The sequence below is a fragment of the Rhinoderma darwinii genome, chromosome 1 (genome assembly GCF_050947455.1).
Source record: "Rhinoderma darwinii isolate aRhiDar2 chromosome 1, aRhiDar2.hap1, whole genome shotgun sequence".
Classification (NCBI taxonomy): domain Eukaryota; kingdom Metazoa; phylum Chordata; class Amphibia; order Anura; family Rhinodermatidae; genus Rhinoderma; species Rhinoderma darwinii.
The window spans coordinates 3,688,809-3,707,307 of record NC_134687.1 but is presented as its reverse complement, the minus strand read 5'-3'; the positions used below and the strand labels follow the sequence as shown (position 1 = coordinate 3,707,307).

The following is an 18,499-nucleotide window of genomic DNA, read 5'->3' as shown; positions in this document are numbered from 1 at the left end:
GAGGACCACATATGGACGGAGAGGACCACATATGGACGGAGAGGACCACATATGGACGGAGAGGACCACATATGGACAGAAAGGACCACATATGGACAAAGAGGACCACATATGGACGGAGAGGACCACATATGGACGGAGAGGACCACATATGGACGGAGAGGACCACATATGGACGGAGAGGACCACGTATGGACGGAGAGGACCACATATGGACGGAGAGGACCACATATGGACAGAGAGGACCACATATGGATGAAGGAGACCACATATGGACAGAGAGGACCACATATGGACAGAGCCTTCTCTGTGTGACCTTTTGTATTGACATTGGGAAGGAAGAAGTTGTGACCATCGTGTTTTCTCATGTTCAGTCTTTCATGGTGATGTCTGGTGCCTGGCACTGTGCACGACAGGTGCCAATGTATCAATAATTGTCCTGCTCCAGTTGTCCTCTAGCTCATGTTGGCCACAGTCGTGAGCTGGTGGTCAAACCCCATATTTTGCTCATTCCGTCATTCCTATCAGTAGATATCTTTGCCACCAGTTATGTCAGGAGGAAACAATGGATCAGATGAGTGAAAACCTGCCCCGACTGATCCCTGTTACCCCTTGGCAGCAATAATACTAATGAGGATACTTTCCTTTTTGTAACCAGCATCCACAGCAGACACGGTCAGGATGTACTGTCAAGACATAAGATTGTCAGAAGATCTCATCTACTGTGACTACTGGGGGAAGGAGCGCACTACTGTGACTACTGGGGGAAGGAGCGCACTACTGTGACCACTGGGGGAAGGAGGGCACTACTGTGACTACTGGAAGATGGAGTGCATTACTGTGACTACTGGGGGAAGGAGCACACTACTGTGACCACTGGGGGAAGGAGGGCACTACTGTGACTACTGGGGGAAGGAGCACACTACTGTGACTACTGGTGGAAGAAGGGCCCTACTGTGACTACTGGGGGAAGGAGTGCACTACTGTTACTACTAGGGGAAGGAGGGCACTACTGTGACTACTGGAGGATGGAGCACACTACTGTGACCACTGGGGGAAGGAGGGCACTACTGTGACTACTGGGGGAAGGAGTGCACTACTGTGACTACTGGGGAAGTAGCGTACTACTGTGACTACTGGAGGGTGGAGCGCACTACGGTGACCACTGGGGGGAGGAGGGCACTACTGTGACCACTGGGGGAAGGGGAGCACTACTGTGACCACTGGGGGAAGGAGCGCACTACTGTGACTACTGGGGGAAGTATGGCACTACTGTGACTACTAGGGAAAGGAGGGCACTACTGTGACTACAGGTGCAAGAAGGGCCCTACTGTGACTACTGGGGGAAGGAGTGCACTACTGTTACTACTAGGGAAAGGAGGGCACTACTGTGACCACTGGGGGAAAGAGCACACTACTGTGACTACTGGGGATAATATGGCACTACTGTGACTACTAGGGAAAGGAGGGCACTACTGCGACTACTGGTGGAAGAAGGGCCCTACTGTGACTATTGGGGGAAGGAGTGCATTACTGTTACTACTAGGGAAAGGAGGGCACTGCTGTGACTACTGGGGGAAGGAGGGCACTACTGTGACTACAGGGAGGAGGGCACTACCGTGACTACTGGGTGAAGGAAGGCACTAATGTGACTACTGGGTGAAGGAGAGCACTACTGTTACTACTAGGGAAAGGAGGGCACTACTGTGACTACTGGGTGAAGGAGGGCACTACTGTGACTACTGGGTGAAGGAGGGCACTACTGTGACTACTGGGTGAAGGAGGGCACTACTGTGACTACTGGGAGCAGGAGGACACTGCTTTGAACACTGTGGGAGAAGGGTCTGCTGTGACTACTAAGGGAAGAAGAGCAACTAGCGTGAAATGGGGACAGGGCACTGCTGTGACTACTGTAGAATGGGAAGAGGGGCACTGCTGTGAATACTATGAGAAGGAAGGCGATGAACTACTGCGACTACTGGGGGAAGGAGGGCACATTCTTTTAAGACTGAGGAAGAGAGCACTGCTGTGACTACTGGGGGAAGGGGAAAGGTACTGTGTGACTACTGGGTTAAGAAGGAGAACTGTTAACATGAAGAAAGAGAGGGGGCATTGCTGTAATTACTATAGGGACATGGGGACAATGTCGATTTTTTTGATTTCTGTTGAAAACCACAGGTACGCTCCATGTGAAAATGGAAAAAAATAAGGGGCGTGGCCTAAGATGCCAGGCATTCTGTGCCTGTAGGTCCTGGTATCGTTTTCCTGGTACTGTCTGGGGCAATAGTTATGTTCTATGTTTTTCACAATATGACTGAGATGTCCCCCACCAGTAGAGCAGGAGGTGGAGTTCAGCTTCTTCCAGCCATGTTCTTTCTGCTTCACATCCGCTGACACCAATGATTTTGTCTTCTCAGGTGACTCCAGCTCGAGGGGAGATCTTAGTGACGTCAGAAGGAAGACATCTCATCATGGAGGTGGAGAGGAACCAGTAGGTGTCTGTGTGTCCCTGTCTTATCTGCTCTGCCCTTGTTAACCCCTGTGTGACCATGCTTCTACTTTATTTTTGATGATGATTCTATATTGCTGTTGACGGATCTTGATTTGTCTGTTGCATCTGGGGGTGTACTAGGTGAGCATTATTTTGGGCTCCTCTGTGACCCCTTGTTTTTTTTCTTCCTTTTTGTGATTTACCTTGGAGGTGAGACCCCAGTGAGATAGATGAAGGTCTTGGTGATGACCACCTCGGTGAGGAAGCTTCTTGAGACCACACCCCTCTAATAAGAATACATTGAGCGCCACCTCCTGTATGCGGAAGCTCCACCCATCACACGTCAAGATGTATTTTCTCCTAGTTTAAAGGGACACTCCAAGCAAAACCGATGCACTGTAGTTTACCGAGTGGAGACCTTGAGGGGGTGGAGCATGACACAGGTTACAAAAAGGCCCAAAGATAGTTGTCCTATATCTTGCTCCGCCCCCACGTGTGGACTGTTACTTTATGGTCTTAACGGGAAATGTGCAACATTTTCAAATTTTTCGATGTTACCACTAGAGACAGCAGCAGGGGCCCCGTGAAGTAAATGGGGGCCCATATGTGTCTGTTTCCCACTGAATAAGGGGTTTACTGAGCTACGATGCCGGATCAGCAGCTTTTATAGATCACTGGACGAATTTATCAACGAAATAAGATCCAACACATCCAGTGTTCTGTGGTCTCCCCCCTCTCCCCCTGCCCTGACCTGAGCCGACTGTAATGTATCCCCCTCACTGCTCTGCATCAACTTCTACTTGGACTGAGATCCAGACAGGACGTGTTAAGGGTGAGAAAGCAAAAGTGGGCGAGAGCGAGCGCCGGTCTGGAGAAGAAAACCCTCAGCTGACGGAGAAACAATGTAACGAAAAAAAGGAAACATAAGACGGACAGGGAGGTGATCAGTCACACTATGGAGCCTCTACTGTAAGAGAAGTCACACTATGGAACCTCTACTGTAAGAGCAGTCACACTATGGAACCTCTACTGTAAGAGCAGTCACACTATAGAACCTCTACTGTAAGATCAGTCACACTATGGAGCCTCTATTGTAAGATCAGTCACACTATAGAACCTCTACTGTAAGAGCGGTCACACTATGGAACCTCTACTGTAAGAGCAGTCACACTATGGAACCTCTACTGTAAGAGCAGTCACACTATGGAGCCTCTACTGTAAGAGCAGTCACACTATGGAACCTCTACTGTAAGATCAGTCACACTATGGAGCCTCTACTGTAAGTGCAGTCACACTATGGAGCCTCTACTGTAAGATCAGTCACACTATAGAACCTCTACTGTAAGAGCGGTCACACTATGGACCCTCTACTGTAAGAGCAGTCACACTATGGAGCCTCTACTGTAAGAGCAGTCACACTATGGAGCCACTACTGTAAGAGCAGTCACACTATGGAACCTCTACTGTAAGAGCAGTCACACTATGGAGCCTCTACTGTAAGAGCAGTCACACTATGGAACCTCTACTGTAAGATCAGTCACACTATGGAGCCTCTACTGTAAGAGAAGTCACACTATGGAGCCTCTACTGTAAGATCAGTCACACTATGGAACCTCTACTGTAAGAGCAGTCACACTATGGAACCTCTACTGTAAGAGCAGTCACACTATGGAGCCTCTACTGTAAGAGCAGTCACACTATGGAACCTCTACTGTAAGATCAGTCACACTATGGAGCCTCTATTGTAAGATCAGTCACACTATGGAACCTCTACTGTAAGAGCAGTCACACTATGGAACCTCTACTGTAAGATCAGTCACACTATGGAACCTCTACTGTAAGAGCAGTCACACTATGGAGCCTCTACTGTAAGAGAAGTCACACTATGGAGCCTCTACTGTAAGAGCAGTCACACTATGGAGCCTCTACTGTAAGAGCAGTCACACTATGGAGCCTCTACTGTAAGATCAGTCACACTATGGAACCTCTACTGTAAGATCAGTCACACTATGGAGCCTCTACTGTAAGAGAAGTCACACTATGGAACCTCTACTGTAAGAGCAGTCACACTATGGAGCCTCTACTGTAAGAGCAGTCATACTATGGAACCTCTAATGTAAGAGAAGTCACACTATGGACCCTCTACTGTAAGAGCTGTCACACTATGGAGCCTCTACTGTAAGAGCAGTCACACTATGGAACCTCTACTGTAAGAGCAGTCACACTATGGAACCTCTACTGTAAGAGCAGTCACACTATGGAACCTCTACTGTAAGATCAGTCACACTATGGAACCTCTACTGTAAGAGCAGTCACACTATGGAGCCTCTACTGTAAGATCAGTCACACTATGGAACCTCTACTGTAAGAGCAGTCACACTATGGAACCTCTACTGTAAGAGCAGTCACACTATGGAACCTCTACTGTAAGATCAGTCACACTATGGAGCCTCTACTGTAAGAGAAGTCACACTATGGAGCCTCTACTGTAAGAGCAGTCACACTATGGAGCCTCTACTGTAAGAGCAGTCACACTATGGAGCCTCTACTGTAAGAGCAGTCACACTATGAAGCCTCTACTGTAAGAGCAGTCACACTATGGAGCCTCTACTGTAAGAGCAGTCATACTATGGAACCTCTAATGTAAGAGAAGTCACACTATGGAACCTCTACTGTAAGAGCAGGCACACTATGGAACCTCTACTGTAAGAGCAGTCACACTATGGAACCTCTACTGTAAGAGCAGTCACACTATGGAACCTCTACTGTAAGATCAGTCACACTATGGAGCCTCTACTGTAAGAGCAGTCACACTATGGAACCTCTACTGTAAGAGCAGTCACACTATGGAACCTCTACTGTAAGAGCGGTCACACTATGGACCCTCTACTGTAAGAGCGGTCACACTATGGACCCTCTACTGTAAGATCAGTCACACTATGGACCCTCTACTGTAAGATCAGTCACACTATGGAACCTCTACTGTAAGAGCGGTCACACTATGGAGCCTCTACTGTAAGAGCAGTCACACTATGGAGCCTCTACTGTAAGAGCAGTCACACTATGGAACCTCTACTGTAAGAGCAGTCACACTATGGACCCTCTACTGTAAGATCAGTCACACTATGGAACCTCTACTGTAAGATCAGTCACACTATGGAGCCTCTACTGTAAGAGCAGTCACACTATGGAGCCTCTACTGTAAGAGCAGTCACACTTTGGAACCTCTACTGTAAGAGCAGTCACACTATGGAACCTCTACTGTAAGAGCGGTCACACTATGGAACCTCTACTGTAAGGCTATGTTCACACAGGGTCTTTTGCCGAGTTTTTTGACGCGGAAACCGCGTCGCAAAACTCGGCAGAAACGGCCCGAGAACGCCTCCCATTGATTTCAATGGGAGGCGTCGGCGTCTTTTTCCCGCGAGCAGTAAAACTGCCTCGCGGGAAAAAGAAGCGACATGCCCTATCTTCGGGCGCTTCCGCCTCCGACCTCCCATTGACTTCAATGGGAGGCAGGAGAAAGCGTGTTTTATGCCCGCGGCGCGAAAAATGGCGCGATAATTGCTGTTCACACGGAGTATTTTGGGGGAGGAATATCTGCCTCAAAATTCCGTTTGGAACTTTGAGGCAGATATTCCTCCCCCAAAATACTCCGTGTGAACATAGCCTAAGAGCGGCCACACTATGGAACCTCTACTGTAAGAGCAGTCACACTATGGAGCCTCTACTGTAAGAGCAGTCACACTATGGAACCTCTACTGTAAGAGCAGTCACACTATGGACCCTCTACTGTAAGAGCAGTCACACTATGGAACCTCTACTGTAAGAGCAGTCACACTATGGACCCTCTACTGTAAGAGCAGTCACACTATGGAACCTCTACTGTAAGAGCAGTCACACTATGGAACCTCTACTGTAAGAGCAGTCACACTATGGACTGTCTGACATTACAAGTATTGATGCTGATATGATATATCTAGTTACTCTGTGAAGGGACAGACGCTCCATCCCGTTGGCCCCAAAGCTTCAAGCTCTCGGTTTTTCTGTGAGCTCCGCCGCTTAGCAGGGAGATGGTATTTGGGGGACTGATTCGCGCTGCACCGGGATGGGGGCTTCGTTCATATTTTGCTATGGGTCCTTCCCCCTCTATCTTTGCCTCTGGCGGGCTGAACTGTCTCTATTGTCCTTGTAACTTGCAGGCGGTACCGCGGTCTGCGGGGCCCCGGGACTGATCAGGTTTCTGCTGCTGGAAGAGAACCATCTATTATTACTCTCAGATCAGGCTGGAGATAATGGGTCTGCTATTCACGGCCTCTGGGGGGCAGCAGGACCGGGGTACAAGCTCCTTTCTGACCCAGGGAGAGATGGCGGCTGACGCTACATCTATTGTTCTCAGGAGTCAGTGTTCCTATAAAAACCAAGGAGAATTGAGCGGTGCGGACAGGAATATACCGGCCGCTAACCTGAAGGGTTAATCTCCGCGCCCATCCCAGAGGAACCGCACACATTCTCTCTTGTTGAGGTCACGTCTCTGCCGTTAACTGCGGATCTCAGACTCAGCAGGGACTGACTGTATAGATGTAGCAGAGCTAAGTTGTCATTTTACTCTTTAGGGCTGCATCACTTGTGCATTGTCATAGAGTACAGATAATATAGTAGTGTCACCTGCAGTCCTATGTAACACCACAGACAACACAGTGATAACTCTCTGAGTATAGATAATGTAGTATATGTTACCTGCAGTCCTATGTAACACCACAGATAACACAGTGATAACTCTCTGAGTACAGATAATGTAGTAGATGTTACCTGCAGTCCTATGTAACACCACAGATAACACAGTGATAACTCTCTGAGTACAGATAATATAGTAGTGTCACCTGCAGTCCTATGTAACACCACAGACAACACAGTGATAACTCTCTGATTACAGATAATGTAGTAGATGTTACCTGCAGTCCTATGTAACACCCCAGATAACACAGTGATAACTCTCTGAGTACAGATAATGTAGTAGATGTTACCTGCAGTCCTATGTAACACCACAGATAACACAGTGATACCTCTCTGAGTACAGATAATGTAGCAGTGTTACCTGCAGTCCTATGTAACACCACAGATAACACAGTGATAACTCTCTGAGTACAGATAATGTAGTAGAAGTTACCTGCAGTCCTATGTAACACCACAGATAACACAGTGATAACTGAGTACAGATAATGTAGTAGTATTACCTGCAGTCCTATGTAACACCACAGATAACACAGTGATAACTCTCTGAGCACAGATAATGTAGTAGATGTTACCTGCAGTCCTATGTAACACCACAGATAACACAGCGATAACTCTCTGAGTACAGATAATGTAGTAGATGTTACCTGCAGTCCTATGTAACATCACAGATAACACACAGTGAGAACTCTCTGAGTACAGATAATGTAGTAGTGTTACCTGCAGTCCTATGTAACACCACAGATAACACAGTGATACCTCTCTGAGTACAGATAATGTAGTAGTGTCACCTGCAGTCCTATGTAACACCACAGATAACACACATTGATAACTCTCTGAGTACAGATAATGTAGTAGATGTCACCTGCAGTCCTATGTAACACCACAGATAACACACAGTGATAACTCTCTGAGTACAGATAATGTAGTAGATGTTACCTGCAGTCCTATGTAACACCACAGATAACACACAGTGATAACTCTCTGATTACAGATAATGTAGTAGATGTTACCTGCAGTCCTATGTAACACCACAGATAACACACAGTGAGAACTCTCTGAGTACAGATAATGTAGTAGATGTTACCTGCAGTCCTATGTAACACCACAGATAACACACAGTGATAACTCTCTGATTACAGATAATGTAGTAGATGTTACCTGCAGTCCTATGTAACACCACAGATAACACAGTGATAACTCTCTGAGTACAGATAATGTAGTAGATGTTACCTGCAGTCCTATGTAACACCACAGATAACACAGTGATAACTCTCTGAGTACAGATAATGTAGTAGATGTTACCTGCAGTCCTATGTAACACCACAGATAATACACAGTGATAACTCTCTGAGTACAGATAATGTAGTAGTGTTACCTGCAGTCCTATGTAACACCACAGATAACACAGTGATACCTCTCTGAGTACAGATAATGTAGTAGTGTCACCTGCAGTCCTATGTAACACCACAGATAACACACAGTGTTAACTCTCTGAGTACAGATAATGTAGTAGATTTAACCTGCAGTCCTATGTAACACCACAGATAACACAGTGATGATTCTCTGAGTACAGATAATGTAGTAGATTTAACCTGCAGTCCTATGTAACACCACAGATAACACAGTGATGATTCTCTGAGTACAGATAATGTAGTAGATTTAACCTGCAGTCCTATGTAACACCACAGATAACACAGCGATAACTCTCTGAGTACAGATAATGTAGTACATGTTACATGCAGTCCTATGTAACACCACAGATAACACAGTGATAGGTCTCTGACTACAGATAATGTAGTAGATGTCACTTGCAGTCCTATGTAACACCACAGATAACACAGTGATAACTCTCTGAGTACAGATAATGTAGTAGATGTTACCTGCAGTCCTATGTAACACCACAGGTAACACACATTGATATCTCTCTGATTACAGATAATGTAGTAGATGTTACCTGCAGTCCTATGTAACACCACAGATAACACAGTGATAACTTTCTGATTACAGATAATGTAGTAGATGTTACCTGCAGTCCTATGTAACACCACAGATAACACACATTGATAACTCTCTGAGTACAGATAATGTAGTAGATTTAACCTGCAGTCCTATGTAACACCACAGATAACACAGTGATAACTCTCTGAGTACAGATAATGTAGTAGATGTTACCTGCAGTCCTATGTAATACCACAGATAATACAGGGATAACTCTCTGAGTACAGATAATGTAGTAGATGTTACCTGCAGTCCTATGTAACACCACAGATAACACAGTGATAACTCTCTGAGTACAGATAATATAGTAGATGTTACCTGCAGTCCTATGTAATACCACAGATAACACAGTGATAACTCTCTGAGTACAGATAATGTAGTAGTGTTACCTGCAGTCCTATGTAACACCACAGATAACACAGTAATAACTCTCTGATTACAGATAATGTAGTAGTGTTACCTGCAGTCCTATGTAACACCACAGATAACACAGTGATAACTCTCTGAGTACAGATAATGTAGTAGATGTTACCTGCAGTCCTATGTAACACCATAGATAACACAGTGATAACTCTCTGAGTACAGATAATGTAGTAGATTTAACCTGCAGTCCTATGTAACACCACAGATAACACAGTGATGATTCTCTGAGTACAGATAATGTAGTAGATTTAACCTGCAGTCCTATGTAACACCACAGATAACACAGTGATAACTCTCTGAGTACAGATAATGTAGTAGATGTCACCTGCAGTCCTATGTAACACCACAGATAACACACAGTGATAACTCTCTGAGTACAGATAATGTAGTAGTGTTACCTGCAGTCCTATGTAACACCACAGATAACACAGTGATATCTCTCTGAGTACAGATAATGTAGTAGATGTTACCTGCAGTCCTATGTAACACCACAGATAACACAGTGATAACTCTCTGAGTACAGATAATGTAGTAGTGTTACATGCAGTCCTATGTAACACCACAGATAACACAGTGATAACTCTCTGATTACAGATAATGTAGTAGTGTTACCTGCAGTCCTATGTAACACCGCAGATAACACAGTGATAACTCTCTGAGTACAGATAATGTAGTAGATGTTACTTGCAGTCCTATGCAACACCATAGATAACACAGAGTGATAACTGTCTGAGTACAGATAATGTAGTAGATGTTACCTGCAGTCCTATGTAACACCACAGATAACACAGTGATAACTCTCTGAGTACAGATAATGTAGTAGATGTTACCTGCAGTCCTATGTAACACCACAGATAACACAGTGATAACTCTCTGAGTACAGATAATGTAGTAGATGTTACCTGCAGTCCTATGCAACACCATAGATAACACAGAGTGATAACTCTCTGAGTACAGATAATGTAGTATATTTTGCCTGCAGTCCTATGTAACACCACAGATAACACAGTGATAACTCTGAGTACAGATAATGTAGTAGTGTTACCTGCAGTCCTATGTAACACCACAGATAACAGAGTGATAACGGTCTGAGTATAGATAATGTAGTATATTTTGCCTGCAGTCCTATGTAACACCACAGATAACACAGTGATATCTCTCTGAGTACAGATAATGTAGTGGATGTTACCTGCAGTCCTATGTAACACCACAGATAACACAGTGATATCTCTCTGATTACAGATAATGTAGTAGATGTTACCTGCAGTCCTATGTAACACCACAGATAACACAGTAATAACTCTCTGAGTACAGATAATGTAGTAGTTATTACCTGCAGTCCTATGTAACACCACAGATAACACAGTGATAACTCTCTGAGTATAGATAATGTAGTATATTTTGCCTGCAGTCCTATGTAACACCACAGATAACACAGTGATAACTCTCTGAGTATAGATAATGTAGTATATTTTGCCTGCAGTCCTATGTAACACCACAGATAACACAGTGATAACTCTCTGAGTACAGATAATGTAGTAGTTATTACCTGCAGTCCTATGTAACACCACAGATAACACAGTGATAACTCTCTGAGTATAGATAATGTAGTATATTTTGCCTGCAGTCCTATGTAACACCACAGATAACACAGTGATAACTCTCTGAGTATAGATAATGTAGTATATTTTGCTTGCAGTCCTATGTAACACCACAGATAACACAGTGATAACTCTCTGAGTATAGATAATGTAGTATATTTTGCCTGCAGTCCTATGTAACACCACAGATAACACAGTGATAACTCTCTGAGTACAGATAATGTAGTAGTTATTACCTGCAGTCCTATGTAACACCACAGATAATACAGTGATAACTCTCTGAGTATAGATAATGTAGTATATTTTGCCTGCAGTCCTATGTAACACCACAGATAACACAGTGATAACTCTCTGAGTATAGATAATGTAGTATATTTTGCTTGCAGTCCTATGTAACACCACAGATAACACAGTGATAACTCTCTGAGTATAGATAATGTAGTATATTTTGCCTGCAGTCCTATGTAACACCACAGATAACACAGTGATAACTCTCTGAGTACAGATAATGTAGTAGTTATTACCTGCAGTCCTATGTAACACCACAGATAACACAGTGATAACTCTCTGAGTATAGATAATGTAGTATATTTTGCCTGCAGTCCTATGTAACACCACAGATAACACAGTGATAACTCTCTGAGTATAGATAATGTAGTATATTTTGCTTGCAGTCCTATGTAACACCACAGATAACACAGTGATAACTCTCTGAGTATAGATAATGTAGTATATTTTGCCTGCAGTCCTATGTAACACCACAGATAACACAGTGATAACTCTCTGAGTACAGATAATGTAGTAGTTATTACCTGCAGTCCTATGTAACACCACAGATAACACAGTGATAACTCTCTGAGTATAGATAATGTAGTATATTTTGCCTGCAGTCCTATGTAACACCACAGATAACACAGTGATAACTCTCTGAGTATAGATAATGTAGTATATTTTGCTTGCAGTCCTATGTAACACCACAGATAACACAGTGATAACTCTCTGAGTATAGATAATGTAGTATATTTTGCCTGCAGTCCTATGTAACACCACAGATAACACAGTGATAACTCTCTGAGTATAGATAATGTAGTATATTTTGCTTGCAGTCCTATGTAACACCACAGATAACACAGTGATAACTCTCTGAGTATAGATAATGTAGTATATTTTGCCTGCAGTCCTATGTAACACCACAGATAACACAGTGATAACTCTCTGAGTATAGATAATGTAGTATATTTTGCCTGCAGTCCTATGTAACACCACAGATAACACAGTGATAACTCTCTGAGTATAGATAATGTAGTATATTTTGCCTGCAGTCCTATGTAACACCACAGATAACACAGTGATAACTCTCTGAGTACAGATAATGTAGTAGTTATTACCTGCAGTCCTATGTAACACCACAGATAACACAGTGATAACTCTCTGAGTATAGATAATGTAGTATATTTTGCCTGCAGTCCTATGTAACACCACAGATAACACAGTGATAACTCTCTGAGTATAGATAATGTAGTATATTTTGCTTGCAGTCCTATGTAACACCACAGATAACACAGTGATAACTCTCTGAGTATAGATAATGTAGTATATTTTGCCTGCAGTCCTATGTAACACCACAGATAACACAGTGATAACTCTCTGAGTACAGATAATGTAGTAGTTATTACCTGCAGTCCTATGTAACACCACAGATAACACAGTGATAACTCTCTGAGTATAGATAATGTAGTATATTTTGCCTGCAGTCCTATGTAACACCACAGATAACACAGTGATAACTCTCTGAGTATAGATAATGTAGTATATTTTGCTTGCAGTCCTATGTAACACCACAGATAACACAGTGATAACTCTCTGAGTATAGATAATGTAGTATATTTTGCCTGCAGTCCTATGTAACACCACAGATAACACAGTGATAACTCTCTGAGTATAGATAATGTAGTATATTTTGCTTGCAGTCCTATGTAACACCACAGATAACACAGTGATAACTCTCTGAGTATAGATAATGTAGTATATTTTGCCTGCAGTCCTATGTAACACCACAGATAACACAGTGATAACTCTCTGAGTACAGATAATGTAGTAGTTATTACCTGCAGTCCTATGTAACACCACAGATAACACAGTGATAACTCTCTGAGTATAGATAATGTAGTATATTTTGCCTGCAGTCCTATGTAACACCACAGATAACACAGTGATAACTCTCTGAGTATAGATAATGTAGTATATTTTGCTTGCAGTCCTATGTAACACCACAGATAACACAGTGATAACTCTCTGAGTATAGATAATGTAGTATATTTTGCCTGCAGTCCTATGTAACACCACAGATAACACAGTGATAACTCTCTGAGTATAGATAATGTAGTATATTTTGCTTGCAGTCCTATGTAACACCACAGATAACACAGTGATAACTCTCTGAGTACAGATAATGTAGTATATTTTGCCTGCAGTCCTATGTAACACCACAGATAACACAGTGATAACTCTCTGAGTACAGATAATTTAGTAGATGTTACCTGCAGTCCTATGTAACACCACAGATAACACAGTGATAACTCTCTGAGTACAGGTAATATAGTAGATGTTACCTGCAGTCCTATGTAACACCACAGATAACACAGTGATAACTCTCTGAGTACAGATAATGTAGTAGATGTTACCTGCAGTCCTATGTAACACCACAGATAACACAGTGATAACCCTCAGAATAAACATGGAACCTGGCAGACACAAAGACCCCATCAATAACTTCAGCATTCAAAATACCATATGTTTGCACATTATATTTGATGTTTTTTTTTTATATTTTATATGAACAGTGTGTGTGTGATACTTTATATTTGTGTATACTTTATATTGTGTGATATTTTATATTTGTGTATACTTTATATGTGCGTTATACTATATGTGTATAATACTTTATATGTGTGTGATACTTTATATGTGTATAATACTTTATATGTGTGTGATACTTTATATGTGTATAATACTTTATATGTGTGTGTGATACTTTATATGTGTGTGATACTTTATATGTGTGTGATACTTTATATGTGTGTGATACTTTATATGTGTATAATACTTTATATGTGTGTGATACTTTATATGTGTGTGATACTTTATATGTGTGTGTGATACTTTATATGTGTATAATACTTTATATGTGTGTGATACTTTATATGTGTATAATACTTTATATGTGTGTGATACTTTATATGTGTGTGATACTTTATATGTGTGTGTGATACTTTATATGTGTATAATACTTTATATGTGTGTGATACTTTATATGTGTATAATACTTTATATGTGTGTGATACTTTATATGTGTGTGATACTTTATATGTGTGTGATACTTTATATGTGTATAATACTTTATATGTGTGTGATACTTTATATGTGTATAATACTTTATATGTGTGTGATACTTTATATGTGTGTGTGATACTTTATATGTGTATAATACTTTATATTGTGTGATATTTTATATTTGTGTATACTTTATATGTGTGTGTGATACTTTATATGTGTGTGTGATACTTTATATGTGTGTATAATACTTTATATGTATGTGATACTTTATATGTGTGTGTGATACTTTATATGTGTGTGATACTTTATATGTGTGTATAATCCTTTATATGTGTATAATACTTTATATGTATGTGATACTTTATATGTGTGTGATACTTTATATGTGTGTGATACTTTATATGTGTGTGATACTTTATATGTGTGTGATACTTTATATGTGTAATCCTTTATATGTGTATAATACTTTATATGTATGTGATACTTTATATGTGTGTGATACTTTATATGTGTGTGATACTTTATATGTGTGTGATACTTTATATGTGTGTGATACTTTATATGTGTGTGATACTTTATATGTGTAATCCTTTATATGTGTATAATACTTTATATGTATGTGATACTTTATATGTGTGTATAATACTTTATATGTGTATAATACTTTATATGTGTGTGATACTTTATATGTGTATAATACTTTATATGTGTATAATACTTTATATGTGTGTGATACTTTATATGTGTAATCCTTTATATGTGTATAATACTTTATATGTGTATAATACTTTATATGTGTGTATAATACTTTATATGTGTATAATACTTTATATGTGTGTGATACTTTATATGTGTATAATACTTTATATGTATGTGATACTTTATATGTGTATAATACTTTATATGTGTGTGTGATACTTTATATGTGTGTGATACTTTATATGTGTGTATAATCCTTTATGTGTGTATAATACTTTATATGTGTGTGATACTTTATATGTGTGTGATACTTTATATGTGTGTATAATACTTTATATGTGTGTGTGATACTTTATATGTGTGTATAATCCTTTATGTGTGTATAATACTCTATATGTATGTGATACTTTATATGTGTGTGTGATACTTTATATGTGTGTGATACTTTATATGTGTGTGATACTTTATATGTGTGTGATACTTTATATGTGTATAATACTTTATATGTGTATAATACTTTATATGTGTGTATAATACTTTATATGTGTGTGATACTTTATATGTGTGTGATACTTTATATGTGTGTGATACTTTATATGTGTGTGATACTTTATATGTGTGTGATACTTTATATGTGTATAATACTTTATATGTGTATAATACTTTATATGTGTGTGATACTTTATATGTGTGTGATACTTTATATGTGTGTGATACTTTATATGTGTGTGATACTTTATATGTGTGTGATACTTTATATGTGTATAATACTTTATATGTGTATAATACTTTATATGTGTGTATAATACTTTATATGTGTGTGATACTTTATATGTGTGTGATACTTTATATGTGTGTATAATCCTTTATGTGTGTATAATACTTTATATGTGTGTGATACTTTATATGTGTGTGATACTTTATATGTGTATAATACTTTATATGTGTGTGTGATACTTTATATGTGTGTATAATACTTTATGTGTGTATAATACTCTATATGTATGTGATACTTTATGTGTGTATAATACTTTATATGTGTGTGATACTTTATATGTGTATAATACTTTATATGTGTGTGATACTTTATATGTGTGTGTGATACTTTATATGTGTATAATACTTTATATGTGTGTGATACTTTATATGTGTGTGATACTTTATATGTGTGTGATACTTTATATGTGTGTGATACTTTATATGTGTAATACTTTATATGTGTGTAATACTTTATATGTGTGTGATACTTTATATGTATGTGATACTTTATATGTGTGTGATACTTTATATGTGTGTGATACTTTATATGTGTGTGATACTTTATATGTGTGTGATACTTTATATGTGTATAATCCTTTATGTGTGTATAATACTTTATATGTGTGTATAATACTTTATATGTGTGTGATACTTTATATGTGTGTGATACTTTATATGTGTGTGATACTTTATATGTGTGTGATACTTTATATGTGTGTGATACTTTATATGTGTGTGATACTTTATATGTGTATAATCCTTTATGTGTGTATAATACTTTATATGTGTGTGATACTTTATATATGTATAATACTTTATATGTGTGTGATACTTTATATGTGTATAATACTTTATATGTGTATAATACTTTATATGTGTGATACTTTATATGTGTGTGATACTTTATATGTGTATAATACTTTATATGTGTATAATACTTTATATGTGTGTGATACTTTATATGTGTGTGATACTTTATATGTGTATAATACTTTATATGTGTGTGATACTTTATATGTGTGTGATACTTTATATGTGTGTGATACTTTATATGTGTGTGATACTTTATATGTGTGTGATACTTTATATGTGTGTGATACTTTATATGTGTATAATACTTTATATGTGTGTGATACTTTATATGTGTGTGATACTTTATATGTGTATAATACTTTATATGTGTGTGATACTTTATATGTGTGTGATACTTTATATGTGTGTGTGATACTTTATATGTGTATAATACTTTATATGTGTAATACTTTATATGTGTGTGATACTTTATATGTGTGTGATACTTTATATGTGTGTGTGATACTTTATATGTGTAATACTTTATATGTGTGTGATACTTTATATGTGTATAATACTTTATATGTGTGTGATACTTTATATGTGTGTGATACTTTATATGTGTATAATACTTTATATGTGTGTGATACTTTATATGTGTGTGATACTTTATATGTGTGTGATACTTTATATGTGTGTGATACTTTATATGTGTATAATACTTTATATGTGTAATACTTTATATGTGTGTGATACTTTATATGTGTATAATACTTTATATGTGTGTGATACTTTATATGTGTGTGATACTTTATATGTGTGTGATACTTTATATGTGTGTGATACTTTATATGTGTGTGATACTTTATATGTGTATAATACTTTATATGTGTGTGATACTTTATATGTGTATAATACTTTATATGTGTATAATACTTTATATGTGTGATACTTTATATGTGTGTGATACTTTATATGTGTATAATACTTTATATGTGTATAATACTTTATATGTGTGTGATACTTTATATGTGTGTGATACTTTATATGTGTATAATACTTTATATGTGTGTGATACTTTATATGTGTGTGATACTTTATATGTGTGTGATACTTTATATGTGTGTGATACTTTATATGTGTGTGATACTTTATATGTGTGTGATACTTTATATGTGTATAATACTTTATATGTGTGTGATACTTTATATGTGTGTGATACTTTATATGTGTATAATACTTTATATGTGTGTGATACTTTATATGTGTGTGATACTTTATATGTGTGTGTGATACTTTATATGTGTATAATACTTTATATGTGTAATACTTTATATGTGTGTGATACTTTATATGTGTGTGATACTTTATATGTGTGTGTGATACTTTATATGTGTAATACTTTATATGTGTGTGATACTTTATATGTGTATAATACTTTATATGTGTGTGATACTTTATATGTGTGTGATACTTTATATGTGTATAATACTTTATATGTGTGTGATACTTTATATGTGTGTGATACTTTATATGTGTGTGATACTTTATATGTGTGTGATACTTTATATGTGTATAATACTTTATATGTGTAATACTTTATATGTGTGTGATACTTTATATGTGTATAATACTTTATATGTGTGTGATACTTTATATGTGT

At 38.7% G+C, this 18,499-nt stretch overlaps 1 protein-coding gene across 1 annotated transcript in view; it reads left to right on the top strand.

Annotated features, from left to right (window-relative positions):
- ADAM33 (ADAM metallopeptidase domain 33) overlaps positions 1-18,499 on the top strand; it is a 147,970-nt gene that overhangs the window by 108,497 nt on the left and 20,974 nt on the right. Inside the window, exon 3 of the mRNA XM_075855469.1 lies at positions 2,418-2,491. Within this exon, the coding sequence (XP_075711584.1) occupies positions 2,418-2,491 (74 nt within the window). The remainder of the gene's footprint in view (positions 1-2,417; positions 2,492-18,499) is intronic.